This window comes from Pristiophorus japonicus, chromosome 20 (genome assembly GCF_044704955.1).
Source record: "Pristiophorus japonicus isolate sPriJap1 chromosome 20, sPriJap1.hap1, whole genome shotgun sequence".
NCBI lineage: Eukaryota > Metazoa > Chordata > Chondrichthyes > Pristiophoridae > Pristiophorus > Pristiophorus japonicus.
In genome coordinates this window covers 87749061-87771560 of record NC_091996.1, presented here as the reverse complement: position 1 = coordinate 87771560, position 22500 = coordinate 87749061, and the positions used below count along the sequence as shown (strand labels likewise).

The following is a 22500-nucleotide window of genomic DNA, read 5'->3' as shown; positions in this document are numbered from 1 at the left end:
TCATTGCAACACATTACTATTAAGAACTAGTTGGTTTATTAGCAAAGGTTTAACAGTCACACAACACATTACCAGTTCATCCACCAGGCTCACAACCACCTGCCCCATCGTGGATCCCCCGAACCCAACTGGTCGGGATTTTATTAAATCTGGTGAACATCATGTGACTAGCTAAGCCACTCCCAACTCAACAGCTCTACAACTATTTTAGTTGAACATTAATACATGTGCCCCCTTATTAAATAAACAAATTAAACTTTTGGCGTTAAATAAATCAAATTCAAATTTGGTTGCCGGGTGTGATGATGCACCCCAGTCCCTCCGGCGCCCACCTCTCGTGGAAGGCCGCGAGCGTACCTGTGGACACCGTGTGCTCCATCTCCAGGGAGACCCTGGCTCGGATGTAACCGCGGAAGAGAGGCAGGCAGTCGGGCTAAACGACCCCCTCGACCGCCCGCTGCCTGGACCGGCTGATGGCCCCCTTGGCCAGGCCCAGGAGCAGTCCTACGGGGAGGCCCTCGGACCTGCCCGCTCGCCTCCGCACAAAGATCAGGAGCGTGGGACTAAGTGCGGGCAGAATTTGAGGAGCGGCCCCTTCAACAGCTCTACCAACCGGTAAGCATGCTCACAGGGGCATACGATACAACGGTTACTGAGCCCGCGGACCCTCCCACTGCCTCACACCGCCCTTCGAGGGAAGGTAGGGAAACGACGAGAGACGAGTGCGGCCCGCCCGGATCGCCCACTCACTTCTCCGCCACGTTCCAGCTGTTACCGAAGTCGTTGGCCCCCTTCACCAGCCGCCCCTCGGGGGTCCTGAAATCGTCGCCGGGGATCCCGTTGTAGTCGCCACACAGGCCGCACAGCTCGCCGGCGTAGCTGGACACGGGAGAGAGACGCGGACGTTAGCGGCGCAGAGCGAGACACAGAGCGCTAGCGAGCGCGTGACGGGACGCCCCTCCTCCCCCGCCCGGCCCGCTACCCCCCTCGCCGTTCCCCAACATGCCCCACTCCTTCTCCTCGCCGTTCTCCAACACGCTCCCGACCCCCTCACTGTTCCCCAATGTGCTCCCACGCCCCCCATCGCCATTCCCCAACGACCCACGTCTCCCCCCCCCCTCGCCGTTCCCCAATGACCCCCGTCTCCCCCCCCATCGCCGTTCCCCAATAACCCCCGTCTCCCCCCCCATCGCCATTCCCCAATAACCCCCGTCTCCCCCCCCCATCACCGTTCCCCAATAACCCCCGTCTCCCCCCCCATCGCCGTTCCCCAATGACCCCCGTCTCCCCCCCATCGCCGTTCCCCAACGACCCCCGTCTCCCCCCCATCGCCGTTCCCCAACGACCCCCGTCTCCCCCCCCATCGCCGTTCCCCAATAACCCCCGTCTCCCCCCCCATCGCCATTCCCCAATAACCCCCGTCTCCCCCCCATCGCCATTCCCCAACGACCCCCGTCTCCCCCCCATCGCCGTTCCCCAACGACCCCCGTCTCCCCCCCCATCGCCGTTCCCCAACGACCCCCGTCTCCCCCCCATCGCCGTTCCCCAACGACCCCCGTCTCCCCCCCCATCGCCATTCCCCAATAACCCCCGTCTCCCCCCCATCGCCGTTCCCCAACGACCCCCGTCTCCCCCCCCATCGCCATTCCCCAACGACCCCCGTCTCCCCCCCCATCGCCGTTCCCCAATAACCCCCGTCTCCCCCCCATCGCCGTTCCCCAACGACCCCCGTCTCCCCCCCATCGCCGTTCCCCAACGACCCCCGTCTCCCCCCCATCGCCGTTCCCCAACGACCCCCGTCTCCCCCCCCATCGCCATTCCCCAATAACCCCCGTCTCCCCCCCATCGCCGTTCCCCAACGACCCCCGTCTCCCCCCCATCGCCGTTCCCCAACGACCCCCGTCTCCCCCCCATCGCCGTTCCCCAACGACCCCCGTCTCCCCCCCCATCGCCATTCCCCAATAACCCCCGTCTCCCCCCCATCGCCATTCCCCAACGACCCCCGTCTCCCCCCCCATCGCCGTTCCCCAATAACCCCCGTCTCCCCCCCATCGCCATTCCCCAACGACCCCCGTCTCCCCCCCCCCATCACCGTTCCCCAACGACCCCCGTCTCCCCCCCCCATCACCGTTCCCCAACGACCCCCGTGTCGCCCCTCCTCGCCGTTCCCCAACGTGCTACTGTCCCCCGTCGTGGTTCCCCAACAAGCTCTCGCCGTGGGGGGGGGCAGAAGGGAACAGGGAGCGAGCCGAACGTTACTTACTCGCTGGGAACTGTGACGTCGGCGTGGTGATTGCCGTCGTACCGCGCGGTCAGGCCGAAGTCGGTTCGCACCGCCACGTGTCTCCCGGAGGGTTTGACGGTGACTCCGGGGATCGGGCTGATGGGGACGGTGACTGGTTTCCCATCCACCTGAACACAAGACGTGGAGGAATGAGGGCGGAGTCAGCATCAGGTTTAAGGGTAAAGTAATTCAACCGGAATTCTGTTCTAAGGCCGCCTCAACTCCACCCGCCCGCCTTTGCTCCTTATCATAAAATCATAGAATCAGAAATTTACAGCACGGAAGGAGGCCATTCGGCCCATCGTGTCCGTGCCGGCCGACAAAGAGCCACCCAGCCTAATCCCACTTTCCAGCTCTCGGTCCGTAGCCCTGCAGGTTACGGCACTTCAGGTGCACATCCAAGTACTTTTTAAATGTGGTGAGGGTTTCTGCCTCTACCACCCTTTCAGGCCGTGAGTTCCAGACCCCCACCACCCTCTGGGTGAAAAAATTTCTCCTCAAATCCCCTCTAAACCTCCCCCCAATTACTTTAAATCTATGCTCTCTGTTTGTTGACCCCACTGCTATCCAGGCCACTCATAATTTTATACACCTCAATCAGGTCTCCCCTCAGCCTCCTCTGTTCCAAGGAAAACAGCCCCAGCCTATCCGATCTTTCCTCATCGCTAAAATTCTCCAGTCCTGGCAACCTCCTGGTAAATCTCCTCTGTACCCTCTCCAGTGCAATCACATCTTTCCTGTAATGTGGTGACCAGAACTGCACGCAGTACTCCAGCTGTGGCCTAACTAGTCTTTTATACAGTTCAAGCATAACCTCCCTGCTCTTGTATTCCATGCCGTGGCCAATAAAGGCAAGTATTCCGTACGCCTTCTTAACCACCTTCTCTACCTGGCCTGCTACCTTCAGGGATCTGTGGACCTGCGCTCCCAGGTCCCTGTGTTCCTCTACACTTCTCAGTGTCCTCCCATTTAATGTGTGTTCCCCTTGCCGTGTTAGCCCCTCCCCAAAGTGGTGGTCTCAACACCCGCCCACCCGCCCTTTGCTCCACGTCCCTCGATCCCATCGCCCGACAACAATCTACCGACCTGGGCCTTGACGATGTCGCCGGGCCCCGGCGACGGACGGTGCCAGGCGTGTAATGGCGGCTCTCCCCCTTCCCCCCTCTCTCCCCCTCCTCCCCTCTCCATCCCTCCCCTCCCCATCCCCCTCCCCCACTCACCTGGACCACTCTGTCCCTGAGCACCGACACGGTGACGCCATAGACCCTGACGTGTAGCGCGCCGACGTAGGACACGGTCTTGCCCCCGCCGCGGTGCTCGTTGTCCGCGTACACGCCGAACGGGGTGCGGCTGGAGTTGCAGGGCCGGGCCAGCACGTAGGTGCAGTTCCCCTGGAAGTTGAACTTGCGCTTGTCGAAGGAGGTGTAGTGGGGATCGCCGGACGCCGTGCAGGTGGAGGAACCTGAGGAGAAGTTGACGGGGGGGGGGGGGGGGGAAACGGGGGGAGGGGTGGGGGGGAAAAGGGGATAGTGAGCGATTTGCACATTCCGTGAAGAGTTTCCGCGGCAACAGTGGGGAGGGGGGCGGGGGAAGGTCTGACTTAGAATGGGGGAGGGATGGAGCGGTGAGGGAGGGGTACGCTGTAAGACACGATTAAACCCCCCCCCCCCACACCCCCGAAGCAACTCTTTACCTTTAGGGAAACACCCCTGGACACCACCCTTGTGGTCGCAGTACTCGTCCGGAGCACAGCTCGTGTCCGTGCACTGGATGTTGTTGCTGGACAGACACTTACACACCTGGGTACAGGCCTGGGACCAGATCACCTCGCCGGGCTGGAGACAGAGAGAGAGAGAGTGGGACACACGTTAGCACCCACCCGCGGGGGAAGGGAAGGAAAGGCCAACAAGCATGGACAAGGCCCTGTGAAGGAAAGACTTGCATTCTGTAAGGATACACCTATTTTTTTGGAACAAGGCACAGGAAGAGGCCACCAACAAACTGTTTTAAAGTAAAAAGCTTTGGACTACCCAGGAGTGGCAAAGGCGCCAGCCTGAGGCAAGTGGTGACTCAACACCCATTAAAAGCAATCCCTGTGGTCAAGGGCTAAACTTGGTTATGCATACAGACAAAGCGATGGACTATCTATCTGAGGCACCCTGGAGTTGATTGGCTGCAGGGGGTAAAGCAGTTCACCCCAGAGACTACAAGTCTGCAAGAAACCAGGACTACAAAGGACCCTACGAAATGCACATCTTTGGCTAACAGGGCTTTAAGGATAAGGAGTTATCTTTTGCACTGTGGACTCCGTGTGCAAATTAGTAGTCGAGCAAACTCATCACCACAGCCAGTTACACAGATCGCCACATCGATCCAGATGCATTAATCGGACCCTGGCCCACAGGAAACTTATTCATACTATGTATATAAATATACGGACACAGAGAGACAGAAGGACAGGAACGGGAACAGCACTGCAGAGAACAGACAGAAGAGGAACCAACCGGTCAAGGAACCAACGACCGCGAACCTACAATAGCTACAGCCAGGAACGGCGATTGTATGTCTTCAGTCGCTTTCTCTCAGAAGTCTAGTCCTGTAGTTTTAGTTGGTTTTCGTTGCGTTAATAAAACGGACACTGGGTTAAGCCTAAATTTTGTGCCACATGTTGTCCTTTCCCACTATAAGTCCCGAGGTCTGAGAATCACAGTAGGGTGAACAACACACACCCTACAATTCATATAGCACCTTACCCCACCTTGGGAGAACCCAAAGCGCTTTACAGCCAATATTGTAATCGCTGTTGTAATGTGGGAAAGGTGGCAGCCAATTTGCGCACGGCAAGCTCCCACAAACAGCAAGAAAGAAACAAAAACTTGCATTTATATAGCACCTTTCACGACCACCGGACGTGTCAAAGCGTTTTACAGCCAATGAAGTACTTTGTGAAGTGTAGTCACTGTTACCTGATAGTAGGTTCCGTTGTACGCACAGCCGCACTGGTTCCTGGGGACGCACTGGGCTCCGCTCTGCACAAGGCCTTGGTCGCACTGACAGCCCTCCGCACACGGCAGGTCACAGGGCAGGGGTCGGGGGTCAAGGCAAGTGGCTGGGCAGGCTGACGCGCAGGGCTCGTAGTGACTGTTAGACGGGCACTTGAGAGCTACAGGGATAAAAAACACACACACATACACGGGTATCACAGCGGGCAGGTACACAGGGCTCCGAAGCGGCAATAATCTTTCGCGGTCTGGGGGCGGGGCTCTGTGCTACGTACCACAGAAGGTGTTGTTCCTCCAGGGCCGGATGGTGATGTCACGTTGCTGACACGCGTCGACATAGGCCTCGAGTGCCTCACACAGCTGTGGCTTGCTCCCGACCAGCTCACACATGTCGTACACGCAGTCTCGGAAATAGGACTGGAAAAGGGGAAAGGCAACGGAGGTTGGTACATGTGTGAGTGAGTGAGTGAGTGAGTGTGAGTGTGTGTGTGTGTGTGTGCGTGTGTGTGTGAGTGAGCGAGTGAGTGTGAGTGAGTGTGTGTGTGTGTAAGTGAGTGGATGTGAGTAAGTGTGAGTGCAAGTGTGTGAGTGTCTGTGTGTGTGAGTGTGTGTGTGTGTAAGTGAGAGGGTGTGAGTGAGTGTGAGTGCGAGTATGAGTGTGAGTGTGCGAGTGTGTGTGAGTGTGTGTGTGAGTGTGTGTGTGAGTGTATGTGTGAGTGTGTGTGTGTGTGTGAGTGTGTGAGTGTGTGTGAGTGTGCGAGTGTGAGTGTGCGAGTGTGTGTGTGTGCGCGTGTGAGTGTGAGTGTGTGTGTGTGAGAGTGTGTGTGTGAGTATGTGTGTGAGTGAGTGTGAGAGTGCGAGAGTGAGTGTGTGAGTGTGTGTGTTAATGTGAGTGTGCGAGTGCGTGAGTGAGTGTGCGAGTGCGTGAGTGAGTGTGTGAGTGTGTGTGTTAGTGTGTGAGTGTGAGTGCGCGAGTGCGTGAGTGAGTGTGTGAGTGCGTGAGTGAGTGTGTGAGTGCGTGAGTGTGTGTGTTAGTGTGTGAGTGTGAGTGGGCGAGTGAGTGTGTGAGTGTGTGAGTGTGTGTGAGTGTGTGAGTGTGTGAGTGCGTCAGTGTGTGTGTTAGTGTGTGAGTGTGAGTGTGCGAGTGCGTGAGTGAGTGTGTGAGTGTGAGTGTGTGAGTGTGTGAGTGTGTGTGTGTGTGAGTGTGAGTGTGTGAGTGTGTGTGTGAGTGTGTGTGTGTGTGTGAGTGTGAGTGTGTGAGTGTGTGTGTGTGTGTGCGAGTGTGTGTGAGTGTGTGTGTGAGTGTGTGTGTGTGTGAGTGTGAGTGTGTGTGTGTGAGTGTGTGTGTGTGCGAGTGTGTGTGAGTGTGTGTGCGTGCGCGCTTTCAGAAAGGATGGAAGTAAGATCGGAAGGAAGGAAGGAAGAAAGGAAAGAAAGAAAGATGGAAGGATGGAAGGTAAGACGGAACGAAGAAAAAAAGAAGGAAAGAAAGAATGAAAGAAAAAAGGAAGAAGGTAGAAAGATAGAAGGAAGGACGGATGGAAGGCATGAAGGAAGGAAAGAAAGACCAAGATCCTTGAAGAAAGAAAATATACATTTATACATCGCCTTTGAAGACGTCAGAATGTCCCAAAGTGGTTTTGAAGTGTAATCACTGTCATAATATAGGAAACTCGGCAGTCATTTTATGCACAGCAAGCTCCCATACATAGTAATGGACCCAATAAACTGTTTTTTTGGGTGTTGGTTGGGGGATAAATATTGGCCCCAGGACACCGGGGAGAACTCCCCTGCTCTTCTTCCAATAGTGACTGTGGGATCTTTTACATCCACCTGAGAGAGCAGACGGGGCCTCGGTTTAACGTCTCATGTGAAAGACGGCACCTCCGACAATGCGGCGCTCCCTCAGTACTGTCCCTCCGACAGTGCGGCGCTCCCTCAGTACTGCCCCTCCGACAGTGCGGCGCTCCCTCAGTACTGTCCCTCCGACAGTGCGGCGCTCCCTCAGTACTGCCCCTCCGACAGTGCGGCGCTCCCTCAGTACTGCCCCTCCGACAGTGCGGCGCTCCCTCAGTACTGTCCCTCCGACAGTGCGGCGCTCCCTCAGTACTGTCCCTCCGACAGTGCAGCGCTCCCTCAGGACTGTCCCCCTCCGACAGTGCGGCGCTCCCTCAGTACTGTCCCTCTGACAGTGCAGCGCTCCTTCAGGACTGTCCCCCTCCGACAGTGCGGCGCTCCCTCAGTACTGTCCCCCTCCGACAGTGCGGTGCTCCCTCAGTACTGCCCCTCCGACAGTGCAGCGCTCCCTCAGTACTGCCCCTCCAACAGTGCGGTGCTCCCTCAGTATTGCCCCTCCGACAGTGCGGTGCTCCCTCAGTACTGCCCCTCCGACAGTGCGGCGCTCCCTCAGTACTGTCCCTTCGACAGTGCGGCGCTCCCTCAGTACTGCCCCTCCGACAATGCGGCACTCCCTCAGTACTGCCTCTCCGACAGTGCGGTGCTCCCTCAGTACTGCCCCTCCGACAGTGCGGCGCTCCCTCAGTACTGTCCCTTCGACAGTGCGGCGCTCCCTCAGTACTGCCTCTCCGACAGTGCGGTGCTCCCTCAGTACTGCCCCTCCGACAGTGCGGCGCTCCCTCAGTACTGCACTGGGAGTGTCAGCCTGGATTATGTGCTCATGTCCCTGGAGTGGGGCTCGAACCCACGACCTTCTGACTCAGAGGCGAGGGAGAGAGTGCCACCCACCGAGCCAAGTTGACCCTTGAGCTGTGACCCTTGAGCTGTGAGCCTTTGGGCGCTGGGAATGTTTCACCAGGGACCTTATCAAAGGGGGCCTGGGTGCTGGGGAGGGGGGAGGTGCAGAACATGGAGGGACAGGGGAGACGGAGCCCCCCACCCCCCCGGGGAATGATGAACCCAGTCCTGCCCCGGATGGATGGACGGACGCACCATGGGGTCAATCTTGTAGTGACAGGCGGCGAATGGGCCGAAACGATCCAGCAGCTTCCCGCAGTAGGAGGGTCCTTCATACGCCTCTCGCTGGTCCTCAGAGCATTGGGGGATCACCTCGGTGTTTGTCAGGGTGCAGCTGGGGAGTGAGGGGGAGAGAAAGGGGCAGAATTAATCTGTAGGTAGAATCACGTGGGATATACAGTACAGACACAGGCCATTGGTCTACACGTAGTGGATGGGATGCATATGGACAGAGATCAGGGAAGCACGTCACAGAAACAAGGCGGTTATAATAAGAACTTACAAACATAAGAATTAGGAGCAGGAGTCGGCCATTCGGCCCCTCGAACCTGCTCCGCCATTCAATGAGATCATGGCTGATCTCCGACCTCAACTCCACTTCCCTGCACTATCCCTTGATTCCTTTAATATCGAAAAATCTAGCGATCTCTGTCTTCAATATGATCAATGACTAAATTTACAGAAAAGAAACAGGCCATATGGCCCATCGGGTCCGTGCCGGTGTTTATGCTCCACACGAGCCTGTCCCACCCCTACTCCATCGAACCCCATCCGAATATCCCTCTGTTCCCTTCTCCCTCATGTGTTTGTCCAGCCTCCCCTTAAATGCATCGATATTATTCGCCTCAACCCCTCCCTGTGGCAGCGAGTTCCACATTCTCACCGCTCTCTGGGTAAAGAAGTTTCTCCTGAATTCCCCATTGGGTTTCTTGGTGACTACCTTATATTGACGGCCTCTAGCTATGCTCTTCCCCACAAGTGGAAACACTCTCTCTGTATCCACTCGATCAAAACCTTTCATCATTTTAAAGACCTCTATTAGGTCACCCCTCAGCCTTCTTTTTCCAAGAGAAAAGAGACCCAGCCTGTTCATCCTTTCCTGATATGTATACATTTCTGGTATCGTCATTGTAAATCTTCTCTGCACCCTCTCCCGTGCTTCTATATCCTGTTTAAAATATGGCGACCAGAACTGTACGCAGTGCTCCAAGTGTGGTCTAACCAAGGTTCGATACAGGTTCAGCATAACTTCCCTACTTTTCAATTCTGTACTTCTGGAAATAAACCCTAGTTCTTGGTTTGCTTTTTTTAACTACTGAACTGTTCTCCAAAGGAAGAGTGCGGTGATACAAAAACAATAAAACACCACCCTGCCAGATGGTTGAAATTTATTTACTTCATGGGTTCGTTGCTTAACAATTCATTGCAACACATTACGATTAAGAACTAGTTGGTTTATTAGCAAAAGGTTTAACAATCACACAACACATTACCGGTTCATTAACCAGGCTCACAATCACCTGCCCCATCGTGGATGGCCCGAACCCAACTGACCGGGGTTTTATTGAGTCTTGTGAACATCATGTGACTGGCTAAGCCAATCCCAACTCAACAGCTCTACAACTATTTTAGTTGAACATTAATAAAAGTGCCCCCTTATTAAATAAACAAATTAAACTTTTGGCGTTAAATGAAATCAAATTCAAATTTGGTTGCCGGGGATGATGATGCACCCCAGTCCCTCCGGCGCCCACCTCTCGCGGAAGGCCGCGAGCGTACCTGTGGGCACCGCGTGCTCCATCTCCAGCAACACCCTGGCTCGGATGTAACCGTGGAAGAGAGGCAGGCAGTCGGGTTGAATGAACCCCTCGACCGCCCGCTGCCTGGACCGGTTGATGGCCCCCTTGGCCAGGCCCAGGAGCAGCCCTACGAGGAGGCCCTCGGACCCGCCCGCTGCCTCCTCCGCACAGGGTGCCCAAAGATCAGGAGCGTGGGACTAAGTGCGGGCAGAATTTGAGGAGCGGCCCCTTCAACAGCTCTACCAACCGGTAAGCATGCTCACAGGGGCATACGATACAACGGTTACTGAGCCCGCGGCCCCTCCCACTGCCTCACACCGCCCTTCGAGGGAAGGTAGGGAAACGACGAGAGACGAGTGCGGCCCGCCCAGATCGCCCACTCACTTCTCCGCCACGTTCCAGCTGTTGCCGAAGTCGTTGGCCCCCTTCACCAGCCGCCCCTCGGGGGTCCTGAAATCGTCGCCGGGGATCCCGTTGTAGTCGCCACACAGACCGCACAGCTCGCCGGCGTAGCTGGACACGGGAGAGAGACGCGGACGTTAGCGGCGCAGAGCGAGACACAGAGCGCTAGCGAGCGCGTGACGGGACGCCCCTCCTCCCCCGCTAACCCCCTCGCCGTTCCCCAACGCCCCCCCCCGCTAACCCCCTCGCCATTCCCCAACGCCCCCCCCCGCTAACCCCCTCGCCATTCCCCAACACACCCTCCTTCCCCACCTCCTCGCCTTTCCCCAACAAGCCCCCTCCCCCACCCCCTCGCCGTTCCCCAACATGCCCCCCTCCCCCACCGCCTCGCTGTTCCCCAACAAAGTCCACCTCCCCCACACCCTCGTTGTTCCCCAACACGCTCCTGCACGCCCTCGCTGTTCCCCAATGCCCCCCCCTCGCCGTTACCCAACGCGACCCCCCCTCCTTCGCTGTTCCCCAACACGCTGCTGCACGCCCTCGCTGTTCCCCAATGCCCCCCCCTCGCCGTTACCCAACGCGACCCGCCCCCTCCTTCGCTGTTCCCCAACACGTTCCTGCACCCCCTCGCTGTTCCCCAATGCCCCCCCCTCGCTGTTACCCAACGCGACCCGCCCCCTCCTTCGCTGTTCCCCAACACGTTCCTGCACCCCCTCGCTGTTCCCCAATGCCCCCCCCTCGCCGTTACCCAACGCGACCCGCCCCCTCCTTCGCTGTTCCCCAACAAGCTCCTGCACCCCCCCTCGCCATTCCCCAACGCGCTCACCTCCTCCCACCTCGCCATTCCCCAACGCGCTCCCACCCGGGGGGAGGGGACGGGGAGCGAGCCGAACGTTACTTACTCGCTGGGAACTGTGATGTCGGCGTGGTGATTGCCGTCGTACCGCGCGGTCAGGCCGAAGTCGGTTCGCACCGCCACGTGTCTCCCGGAGGGTTTGACGGTGACTCCGGGGATCGGGCTGATGGGGACGGTGACTGGTTTCCCATCCACCTGAACACAAGACGTGGAGGAATGAGGGCAGAGTCAGCATCAGGTTTAAGGGTAAAGTAATTCAACCGGAATTCTGTTCTAAGGCCGCCGCAACTCCACCCGCCCGCCTTTGCTCCTTATCATAAAATCATAGAATCATAGAATCAGAAATTTACAGCACGGAAGGAGGCCATTCGGCCCATCGTGTCCGTGCCGGCCGACAAAGAGCCACCCAGCCTAATCCCACTTTCCAGCTCTCGGTCCGTAGCCCTGTAGGTTACGGCACTTCAGGTGCACATCCAGGTACTTTTTAAATGTGGTGAGGGTTTCTGCCTCTACCACCCTTTCAGGCAGTGAGTTCCAGACCCCCACCACCCTCTGGGTGAAGACATTTCCCCTCAAATCCCCTCTAAACCTCCCCCCAATTACTTTAAATCTATGCCCCCTGGTTGTTGACCCCTCTGCTAAGGGAAACAGGTCCGTCCTATCCACTCGATCCAGGCCCCTCATTATTTTATACACCTCAATCAGGTCTCCCCTCAGCCTCCTCTGTTCCAAGGAAAACAGCCCCAGCCTATCCAATCTTTCCTCATCGCTAAAATTCTCCAGTCCTGGCAACCGCCTGGTAAATCTCCTCTGTAGCCTCTCCAGTGCAATCACATCTTTCCTGTAATGTGGTGACCAGAACTGCACGCAGTACTCCAGCTGTGGCCTAACTAGTCTTTTATACAGTTCAAGCATAACCTCCCTGCTCTTGTATTCCATGCCGTGGCCAATAAAGGCAAGTATTCCGTACGCCTTCTTAACCACCTTCTCTATCTGGCCTGCTACCTTCAGGGATCTGTGGACCTGCGCTCCCAGGTCCCTGTGTTCCTCTACACTTCTCAGTGTCCTCCCATTTAATGTGTGTTCCCCTTGCCGTGTTAGCCCCTCCCCAAAGTGGTGGTCTCAACACCCGCCCACCCGCCCTTTGCTCCACGTCCCTCGATCCCATCGCCCGACAACAATCTACCGACCTGGGCCTTAACGATGTCGCCGGGCCCCGGCGACGGACGGTGCCAGGCATGTAATGGCGGCTCTCCCCCTTCCCCCCTCTCTCCCCCTCCTCCCCTCTCTCACCATCCCCTCTCCCCCCCTCCCCTCCCCCCTCTCCCACCTTCCCCTCTCTCACCATCCCCCCTCCTCCTGCCCCCCTTCCCCGCTCTCCCCCCCTCCCCTCCCCCCCTCTCCCACGTTCCCCTCCCCCTCCCCCCATTCCCCGCTCACCTGGACCACTCTGTTCCTCAGCACCGACACGGTGACGCCATAGACCCTGACGTGCAGCGCGCCGACGTACGACACGGTCTTGCCCCCGCCGCGGTGCTCGTTGTCCGCGTACACGCCGAACGGGGTGCGGCTGGAGTTGCAGGGCCGGGCCAGCACGTAGGTGCAGTTCCCCTGGAAGTTGAACTTGCGCTTGTCGAAGGAGGTGTAGTGGGGATCGCCGGACGCCGTGCAGGTGGAGGAACCTGAGGAGAAGTTGACGGGGGGGGGGGGGGGGAAACGGGGGGAGGGGTGGGGGGGAAAAGGGGATAGTGAGCGATTTGCACATTCCGTGAAGAGTTTCCGCGGCAACAGTGGGGGGGGGGGGGCGGGGGAAGGTCTGACTTAGAATGGGGGAGGGATGGAGGGGGAGGGAGGGGTACACTGTAAGACACGATTAAACCCCCCGCCCCCCACACCCCCGAAGCAACTCTTTACCTTTAGGGAAACACCCCTGGACACCACCCTTGTGGTCGCAGTACTCGTCCGGAGCACAGCTCGTGTCCGTGCACTGGACGTTGTTGCTGGACAGACACTTACACACCTGGGTACAGGCCTGGGACCAGATCACCTCGCCGGGCTGGAGACAGAGAGAGAGAGAGAGAGTGGGACACACGTTAGCACCCACCCGCGGGGGAAGGGAAGGAAAGGCCAACAAGCATGGACAAGGCCCTGTGAAGGAAAGACTTGCATTCTGTAAGGATACACCTATTTTTTTGGAACAAGGCACAGGAAGAGGCCACCAACAAACTGTTTTAAAGTAAAAAGCTTTGGACTACCCAGGAGTGGCAAAGGCGCCAGCCTGAGGCAAGTGGTGACTCAACACCCATTAAAAGCAATCCCTGTGGTCAAGGGCTAAACTTGGTTATGCATACAGACAAAGCGATGGACTATCTATCTGAGGCACCCTGGAGTTGATTGGCTGCAGGGGGTAAAACAGTTCACCCCAGAGACTACAAGTCTGCAAGAAACCAGGACTACAAAGGACCCTACGAAATGCACATCTTTGGCTAACAGGGCTTTAAGGATAAGGAGTTATCTTTTGCACTGTGGACTCCGTGTGCAAATTAGTAGTCGAGCAAACTCATCACCACAGCCAGTTACACAGATCGCCACATCGATCCAGACGCATTAATCGGACCCTGGCCCACAGGAAACTTATTCATACTATGTATATAAATATACGGACACAGAGAGACAGAAGGACAGGAATGGGAACAGCACTGCAGAGAACGGACAGAAGAGGAACCAACCGGTCAAGGAACCAACGACCGCGAACCTACAATAGCTACAGCCAGGAACGGCGATTGTATGTCTTCAGTCGCTTTCTCTCAGAAGTCTAGTCCTGTAGTTTTAGTTGGTTTTTGTTGCGTTAATAAAACGGACACTGGGTTAAGCCTAAATTTTGTGCCACATGTTGTCCTTTCCCACTATAAGTCCCGAGGTCTGAGAATCACAGTAGGGTGAACAACACACACCCTACAATTCATATAGCACCTTACCCCACCTTGGGAGAACCCAAAGCGCTTTACAGCCAATATTGTAATCGCTGTTGTAATGTGGGAAAGGTGGCAGCCAATTTGCGCACGGCAAGCTCCCACAAACAGCAAGAAAGAAACAAAAACTTGCATTTATATAGCACCTTTCACGACCACCGGACGTGTCAAAGCGTTTTACAGCCAATGAAGTACTTTGTGAAGTGTAGTCACTGTTACCTGATAGTAGGTTCCGTTGTACGCACAGCCGCACTGGTTCCTGGGGACGCACTGGGCTCCGCTCTGCACAAGGCCTTGGTCGCACTGACAGCCCTCCGCACATGGCAGGTCACAGGGCAGGGGTCGGGGGTCAAGGCAAGTGGCTGGGCAGGCTGACGCGCAGGGCTCGTAGTGACTGTTAGACGGGCACTTGAGAGCTATAGGGATAAAAACACACACACATACACGGGTATCACAGCGGGCAGGTACACAGGGCTCCGAAGCGGCAATAATCTTTCGCGGTCTGGGGGCGGGGCTCTGTGCTACGTACCACAGAAGGTGTTATTCCTCCAGGGCCGGATGGTGATGTCACGTTGCTGACACGCGTCGACATAGGCCTCAAGTGCCTCACACAGCTGTGGCTTGCTCCCGACCAGCTCACACATGTCGTACACGCAGTCTCGGAAATAGGACTGGAAAAGGGGAAAGGCAACGGAGGTTGGTACATGTGTGAGTGAGTGAGTGAGTGAGTGTGAGTGTGTGTGTGTGTGTGTGTGTGTGCGTGTGTGTGTGAGTGAGCGAGTGAGTGTGAGTGAGTGTGTGTGTGTGTAAGTGAGTGGATGTGAGTAAGTGTGAGTGCGAGTATGAGTGTGAGTGTGCGAGTGTGTGTGAGTGTGTGTGTGAGTGTGAGAGTGCGAGTGTGAGTGTGAGTGTGCGAGTGTGTGTGTGTGCGCGTGTGAGTATGTGTGTGTGTGAGTGTGTGAGTGTGTGTAAGTGAGAGGGTGTGAGTGAGTGTGAGTGCGAGTATGAGTGTGAGTGTGAGTGTATGTGTGAGTGTGTGTGTGTGTGAGTGTGTGAGTGTGTGAGTGTGTGTGAGTGTGAGTGTGAGAGTGCGAGTGTGAGTGTGTGTAAGTGAGAGGGTGTGAGTGAGTGTGAGTGTGAGTGAGTGTGTGTGTGTGAGTGTGTGTGTGTGAGTATGTGCGTGTGTGTGTGTGCGCGTGTGAGTGTGAGTGTGTGTGTGTGTGTGTGAGTGAGTGCGTGAGTGAGTGTGCGAGTGCGTGAGTGAGTGTGTGAGTGTGTGTGTTAGTGTGTGAGTGTGAGTGTGCGAGTGCGTGAGTGAGTGTGCGAGTGCGTGAGTGAGTGTGTGAGTGTGTGTGTGTGAGTGTGTGTGTTAGTGTGTGAGTGTGAGTGTGCGAGTGCGTGAGTGAGTGTGTGAGTGCGTGAGTGAGTGTGTGAGTGCGTGAGTGTGTGTGTTAGTGTGTGAGTGTGAGTGTGCGAGTGCGTGAGTGAGTGTGTGAGTGTGTGAGTGTGTGAGTGTGTGAGTGTGAGTGTGTGAGTGTGTGAGTGTGAGTGTGTGAGTTTGTGAGTGTGTGTGTGTGTGAGTGTGAGTGTGTGAGTGTGTGTGTTAGTGTGTGAGTGTGAGTGTGCGAGTGCGTGAGTGAGTGTGTGAGTGTGTAAGTGTGTGAGTGTGAGTGTGTGAGTGTGTGTGAGTGTGAGTGTGTGAGTGTGTGTGTTAGTGTGTGAGTGTGAGTGTGCGAGTGCGTGAGTGAGTGTGTGAGTGTGTAAGTGTGTGAGTGTGAGTGTGTGAGTGTGTGTGTGTGTGAGTGTGAGTGTGTGTGTGTGAGTGTGTGTGTGTGCGAGTGTGTGTGAGTGTGTGTGCGTGCGCGCTTTCAGAAAGGAAGGAAGTAAGATCGGAAGGAAGGAAGGAAGAAAGGAAAGAAAGAAAGATGGAAGGATGGAAGGTAAGACGGAACGAAGAAAAAAAGAAGGAAAGAAAGAATGAAAGAAAAAAGGAAGAAGGTAGAAAGATAGAAGGAAGGACGGATGGAAGGCATGAAGGAAGGAAAGAAAGACCAAGATCCTTGAAGAAAGAAAATATACATTTATACATCGCCTTTGAAGACGTCAGAATGTCCCAAAGTGGTTTTGAAGTGTAATCACTGTCATAATATAGGAAACTCGGCAGTCATTTTATGCACAGCAAGCTCCCATACATAGTAATGGACCCAATAAACTGTTTTTTTGGGTGTTGGTTGGGGGATAAATATTGGCCCCAGGACACCGGGGAGAACTCCCCTGCTCTTCTTCCAATAGTGGCCGTGGGATCTTTTACATCCACCTGAGAGAGCAGACGGGGCCTCGGTTTAACGTCTCATGTGAAAGACGGCACCTCCGACAGTGCGGCACTCCCTCAGTACTGTCCCCCTCCGACAGTGCGGCGCTCCCTCAGTACTGTTCCCCTCTGACAGTGCAGCGCTCCCTCAGTACTGTCCCCCTCCGACAGTGCGGCGCTCCCTCAGTACTGCCCCTCCGACAGTGCGGCGTTCCCTCAGTACAGCCCCTCCGACAGTGCGGCGCTCCCTCAGTACTGCCCCTCCGACAGTGCGGCGCTCCCTCAGTACTGCCCCTCCAACGTGCGGTGCTCCCTCAGTATTGCCCCTCCGACAGTGCGGTGCTCCCTCAGTACTGCCCCTCCGACAGTGCGGCGCTCCCTCAGTACTGCCCCTCCGACAGTGCGACGCTCCCTCAGTACTGCCCCTCCGACAGTGCGGAGCTCCTCAGTACTGTCCCTCCGACAATGCGGCGCTCCCTCAGTACTGCCTCTCCGACAGTGCGGTGCTCCCTCAGTATTGCCCCTCCGACAGTGCGGTGCTCCCTCAGTACTGCCCCTCCGACAGTGCGGCGCTCCCTCAGTACTGTCCCTGCGACAGTGCGGCGCTCCCTCAGTACTGCCCCTCCGACAGTGCGACGCTCCCTCAGTACTGCCCCTCCGACAGTGCGGAGCTCCCTCAGTACTGTCCCTCCGACAATGCGGCGCTCCCTCAGTACTGCTTCTCCGACAGTGCGGCGCTCCCTCAGTACTGCCCCTCCGACAGTGCGGAACTCCCTCAGTACTGTCCCTCCGACAATGCGGCGCTCCCTCGGTACTGCCTCTCCGACAGTGCGGCGCTCCCTCAGTACTGCCCCACCGACAGTGCGGCGCTCCCTCAGTACTGCCCCTCCGACAGTGCGGCGCTCCCTCAGTACTGCCCCTCCGACAGTGCGGCGCTCCCTCAGTACTGCACTGGGAGTGTCAGCCTGGATTATGTGCTCATGTCCCTGGAGTGGGGCTCGAACCCACGACCTTCTGACTCAGAGGCGAGGGAGAGAGTGCCACCCACCGAGCCAAGTTGACCCTTGAGCTGTGACCCTTGAGCTGTGAGCCTTGGGGGCTGGGTATGTTTCACTAGGGACCTTATCAAAGGGGGCCTGGGTGCTGGGGAGGGGGGAGGTGCAGAACATGGAGGGACAGGGGAGACGGAGCCCCTCCCGCCACCCCCCGGGGAATGATGAACCCAGTCCTGCCCCGGACGGATGGACGCACGCACCATGGGGTCAATCTTGTAGTGACAGGCGGCGAATGGGCCGAAACGATGCAGCAGCTTCCCGCAGTAGGAGGGTCCTTCATACGCCTCTCGCTGGTCCTCAGAGCATTGGGGGGTCACCTCGGTGTTTGTCAGGGTGCAGCTGGGGAGTGAGGGGGAGAGAAAGGGGCAGAATTAATCTGTAGGTAGAATCACGTGGGATATACAGCACAGACACAGGCCATTGGTCTACACGTAGTGGATGGGATGCATATGGACAGAGATCAGGGAAGCACATCACAGAAACAAGGCGGTTATAATAAGAACTTACAAACATAAGAATTAGGAGCAGGAGTCGGCCATTCGGCCCCTCGACCCTGCTCCGCCATTCAATGAGATCACGGCTGATCTTCGACCTCAACTCCACTTTCCTGCACTATCCCCATATCCCTCGATCCCCTCAATATCCAAAAATCTAGCGATCTCTGTCTTCAATATGATCAATGACTGAATTTACAGAAAAGAAACAGGCCATATGGCCCATCGGGTCCGTGCCGGTGTTTATGCTCCACACGAGCTTGTCCCACCCCTACTCCATCGAACCCCATCCGAATATCCCTCTGTTCCCTTCTCCCTCATGTTTGTCCAGCCTCCCCTTAAATGCATCGATATTATTCGCCTCAACCCCTCCCTGTGGCAGCGAGTTCCACATTCTCACCGCTCTCTGGGTAAAGAAGTTTCTCCTGAATTCCCCATTGGGTTTCTCGGTGACTACCTTATATTGACGGCCTCTAGCTATGCTCTTCCCCACAAGTGGAAACACTCTCTCTGTATCCACTCGATCAAAACCTTTCATCATTTTAAAGACCTCTATTAGGTCACCCCTCAGCCTTCTTTTTCCAAGAGAAAAGAGACCCAGCCTGTTCATCCTTTCCTGATATGTATACATTTCTGGTATCGTCATTGTAAATCTTCTCTGCACCCTCTCCCGTGCTTCTATATCCTGTTTAAAATATGGCGACCAGAACTGTACGCAGTGCTCCAAGTGTGGTCTAACCAAGGTTCGATACAGGTTCAGCATAACTTCCCTACTTTTCAATTCTGTATTTCTGGAAATAAACCCTAGTTCTTGGTTTGCTTTTTTTAATCCTTTAACTACTGAACTGTTCTCCAAAGGAAGAGTGCGGTGATACAAAAACAATAAAACACCACCCTGCCAGATGGTTGAAATTTATTTACTTCATGGGTTCGTTGCTTAACAATTCATTGCAACACATTACGATTAAGAACTAGTTGGTTTATTAGCAAAAGGTTTAACAATCACACAACACATTACCGGTTCATTAACCAGGCTCACAATCACCTGCCCCATCGTGGATGGCCCGAACCCAACTGACCGGGGTTTTATTGAGTCTTGTGAACATCATGTGACTGGCTAAGCCAATCCCAACTCAACAGCTCTACAACTATTTTAGTTGAACATTAATAAAAGTGCCCCCTTATTAAATAAACAAATTAAACTTTTGGCGTTAAATAAAATCAAATTCAAATTTGGTTGCCGGGGATGATGATGCACCCCAGTCCCTCCGGCGCCCACCTCTCGCGGAAGGCCGCGAGCGTACCTGTGGGCACCGCGTGCTCCATCTCCAGCAACACCCTGGCTCGGATGTAACCGCGGAAGAGAGGCAGGCAGTCGGGTTGAACGAACCCCTCGACCGCCCGCTGCCTGGACCGGTTGATGGCCCCCTTGGCCAGGCCCAGGAGCAGCCCTACGAGGAGGCCCTCGGACCCGCCCGCTGCCTCCTCCGCACAGGGTGCCCAAAGATCAGGAGCGTGGGACTAAGTGCGGGCAGAATTTGAGGAGCGGCCCCTTCAACAGCTCTACCAACCGGTAAGCATGCTCACAGGGGCACACGATACAACGGTTACTGAGCCCGCGGCCCCTCCCACTGCCTCACACCGCCCTTCGAGGGAAGGTAGGGAAACGACGAGAGACGAGTGCGGCCCGCCCGGATCGCCCACTCACTTCTCCGCCACGTTCCAGCTGTTACCGAAGTCGTTGGCCCCCTTCACCAGCCGCCCCTCGGGGGTCCTGAAATCGTCGCCGGGGATCCCGTTGTAGTCGCCACACAGGCCGCACAGCTCACCGGCGTAGCTGGACACGGGAGAGAGACGCGGACGTTAGCGGCGCAGAGCGAGACGCAGAGCGCTAGCGAGCGCGTGACGGGACGCCCCTCCTCCCCCGCTAACCCCCTCGCCGTTCCCCAACGCCCCCCCCCCGCTAACTCCCTCGCCATTCCCCAACACACCCTCCTCCCCCACCCCCTCGCCGTTCCCCAACATGCCCCCCTCCCCCACCGCCTCGCTGTTCCCCAACAAAGTCCACCTCCCCCACACCCTCGTTGTTCCCCAACACGCTCCTGCACGCCCTCGCTGTTCCCCAATGCCCCCCCCTCACCGTTACCCAACGCGACCCCCCCCTCCTTCGCTGCTCCCCAACACGCTCCTGCACCCCCTCGCTGTTCCCCAATGCCCCCCCCTCGCCGTTACCCAACGCGACCCGCCCCCTCCTTCGCTGTTCCCCAACAAGCTCCTGCACCCCCCCTCGCCATTCCCCAACGCGCTCACCTCCTCCCCCCTCGCCATTCCCCAACGCGCTCCCACCCGGGGGGAGGGGACGGGGAGCGAGCCGAACGTTACTTACTCGCTGGGAACTGTGACGTCGGCGTGGTGATTGCCGTCGTACCGCGCGGTCAGGCCGAAGTCGGTTCGCACCGCCACGTGTCTCCCGGAGGGTTTGACGGTGACTCCGGGGATCGGGCTGATGGGGATGGTGACTGGTTTCCCATCCACCTGAACACAAGACGTGGAGGAATGAGGGCAGAGTCAGCATCAGGTTTAAGGGTAAAGTAATTCAACCGGAATTCTGTTCTAAGGCCGCCGCAACTCCACCCGCCCGCCTTTGCTCCTTATCATAAAATCATAGAATCATAGAATCAGAAATTTACAGCACGGAAGGAGGCCATTCGGCCCATCGTGTCCGTGCCGGCCGAGAAAGAGCCACCCGGCCTAATCCCACTTTCCAGCTCTCGGTCCGTAGCCCTGTAGATTATGACACTTCAGGCGCACATCCAGGTACTTTTTTAATGTGGTGAGGGTTTCTGCCTCTACCACCCTTTCAGGCAGTGAGTTCCAGACCCCCACCACCCTCCGTGTGAAGACATTTCCCCTCAAATCCCCTCTAAACCTCCGCCCAATTACTTTAAATCTATGCCCCCTGGTTATTGACCCCTCTGCTAAGGGAAACAGGTCCGTCCTATCCACTCTATCCAGGCTCCTCATCATTTTATACACCTCAATAAGGTCTCCCCTCAGCCTCCTCTGTTCCAAGGAAAACAACCCCAGCCTATCCAATCTTTCCTCATCGCTAAAATTCTCCAGTCCTGGCAACCTCCTGGTAAATCTCCTCTGTACCCTCTCCAGTGCAATCACATCTTTCCTGTAATGTGGTGACCAGAACTGCACGCAGTACTCCAGCTGTGGCCTAACTAGTCTTTTATACAGTTTAAGCATAACCTCCCTGCTCTTGTATTCCATGCCTCGGCCAATAAAGGCAAGTATTCCGTATGCCTTCTTAATCACCTTCTCTACCTGGCCTGCTACCTTCAGGGATCTGTGGACCTGCACTCCCAGGTCCCTGTGTTCCTCTACACTTCTCAGTGTCCTCCCATTTAATGTGTGTTCCCCTTGCCGTGTTAGCCCCTCCCCAAAGTGGTGGTCTCAACACCCGCCCACCCGCCCTTTGCTCCACGTCCCTCGATCCCATCGCCCGACAACAATCTACCGACCTGGGCCTTGAAGATGTCGCCGGGCCCCGGCGACGGACGGTGCCAGGCGTGTAATGGCGGCTCTCCCCCTTCCCCCCTCTCTCCCCCCCTCTCCATCCCTCCCCTCCCCATCACCCTCCCCCCCTCCCCCACTCACCTGGACCACTCTGTCCCTGAGCACCGACACGGTGACGCCATAGACCCTGACGTGTAGCGCGCCGACGTAGGACACGGTCTTGCCCCCGCCGCGGTGCTCGTTGTCCGCATACACGCCGAACGGGGTGCGGCTGGAGTTGCAGGGCCGGGCCAGCACGTAGGTGCAGTTCCCCTGGAAGTTGAACTTGCGCTTGTCGAAGGAGGTGTAGTGGGGATCGCCGGACGCCGTGCAGGTGGAGGAACCTGAGGAGAAGTTGACGGGGGGGGGGGGTGTGGAAACGGGGGGAGGGGTGGGGGGGAAAAGGGGATAGTGAGCGATTTGCACATTCCGTGAAGAGTTTCCGCGGCAACAGTGGGGGGAAGGTCTGACTTAGAATGGGGGAGGGATGGAGGGGTGAGGGAGGGGTACGCTGTAAGACACGATTAAACCCCCCCCCCCACGCCCCCGAAGCAACTCTTTACCTTTCGGGAAACACCCCTGGACACCACCCTTGTGGTCGCAGTACTCGTCCGGAGCACAGCTCGTGTCCGTGCACTGGACGTTGTTGCTGGACAGACACTTACACACCTGGGTACAGGCCTGGGACCAGATCACCTCGCCGGGCTGGAGACAGAGAGAGAGAGAGTGGGACACACATTAGCACCCACGGGGGAAGGGAAGGAAAGGCCACCGAGCATGGACAAGGCCCTGTGAAGGAAAGACTTGCATTCACATAGCGCCGCTCCCCACCTCGGGACATCCCAAACCGCTTTACACCCAACGAAGCACTTCTTATATCGTAATTGCTGTTGCCATGTAGGAAAGGCGACAGCCAACTAGCACGGAGCAAACTCCCACAAACAGCAAGAAGGAAAGACTTGCATTTATATAGCGCCTTTCACGACCACCGGACGTCTCAAAGCTGC

At 56.6% G+C, this 22500-nt stretch overlaps 1 protein-coding gene across 1 annotated transcript in view; it reads right to left on the bottom strand.

The window, feature by feature from the left end:
* zanl (zonadhesin, like) overlaps positions 1-22500 on the bottom strand; it is a 197699-nt gene that overhangs the window by 113091 nt on the left and 62108 nt on the right. Inside the window, exons 21-38 of the mRNA XM_070863313.1 lie at positions 22057-22198; positions 21596-21837; positions 20316-20464; positions 19638-19766; positions 17636-17774; positions 14599-14740; positions 14289-14485; positions 13012-13153; positions 12538-12779; positions 11144-11292; positions 10224-10352; positions 8236-8374; positions 5562-5703; positions 5251-5447; positions 3978-4119; positions 3505-3746; positions 2264-2412; positions 751-879 (exon numbers count right to left, since the gene is read on the bottom strand). Of these exons, the coding sequence (XP_070719414.1) occupies positions 751-879; positions 2264-2412; positions 3505-3746; positions 3978-4119; positions 5251-5447; positions 5562-5703; positions 8236-8374; positions 10224-10352; positions 11144-11292; positions 12538-12779; positions 13012-13153; positions 14289-14485; positions 14599-14740; positions 17636-17774; positions 19638-19766; positions 20316-20464; positions 21596-21837; positions 22057-22198 (2942 nt within the window). The remainder of the gene's footprint in view (positions 1-750; positions 880-2263; positions 2413-3504; positions 3747-3977; positions 4120-5250; positions 5448-5561; positions 5704-8235; positions 8375-10223; positions 10353-11143; positions 11293-12537; positions 12780-13011; positions 13154-14288; positions 14486-14598; positions 14741-17635; positions 17775-19637; positions 19767-20315; positions 20465-21595; positions 21838-22056; positions 22199-22500) is intronic.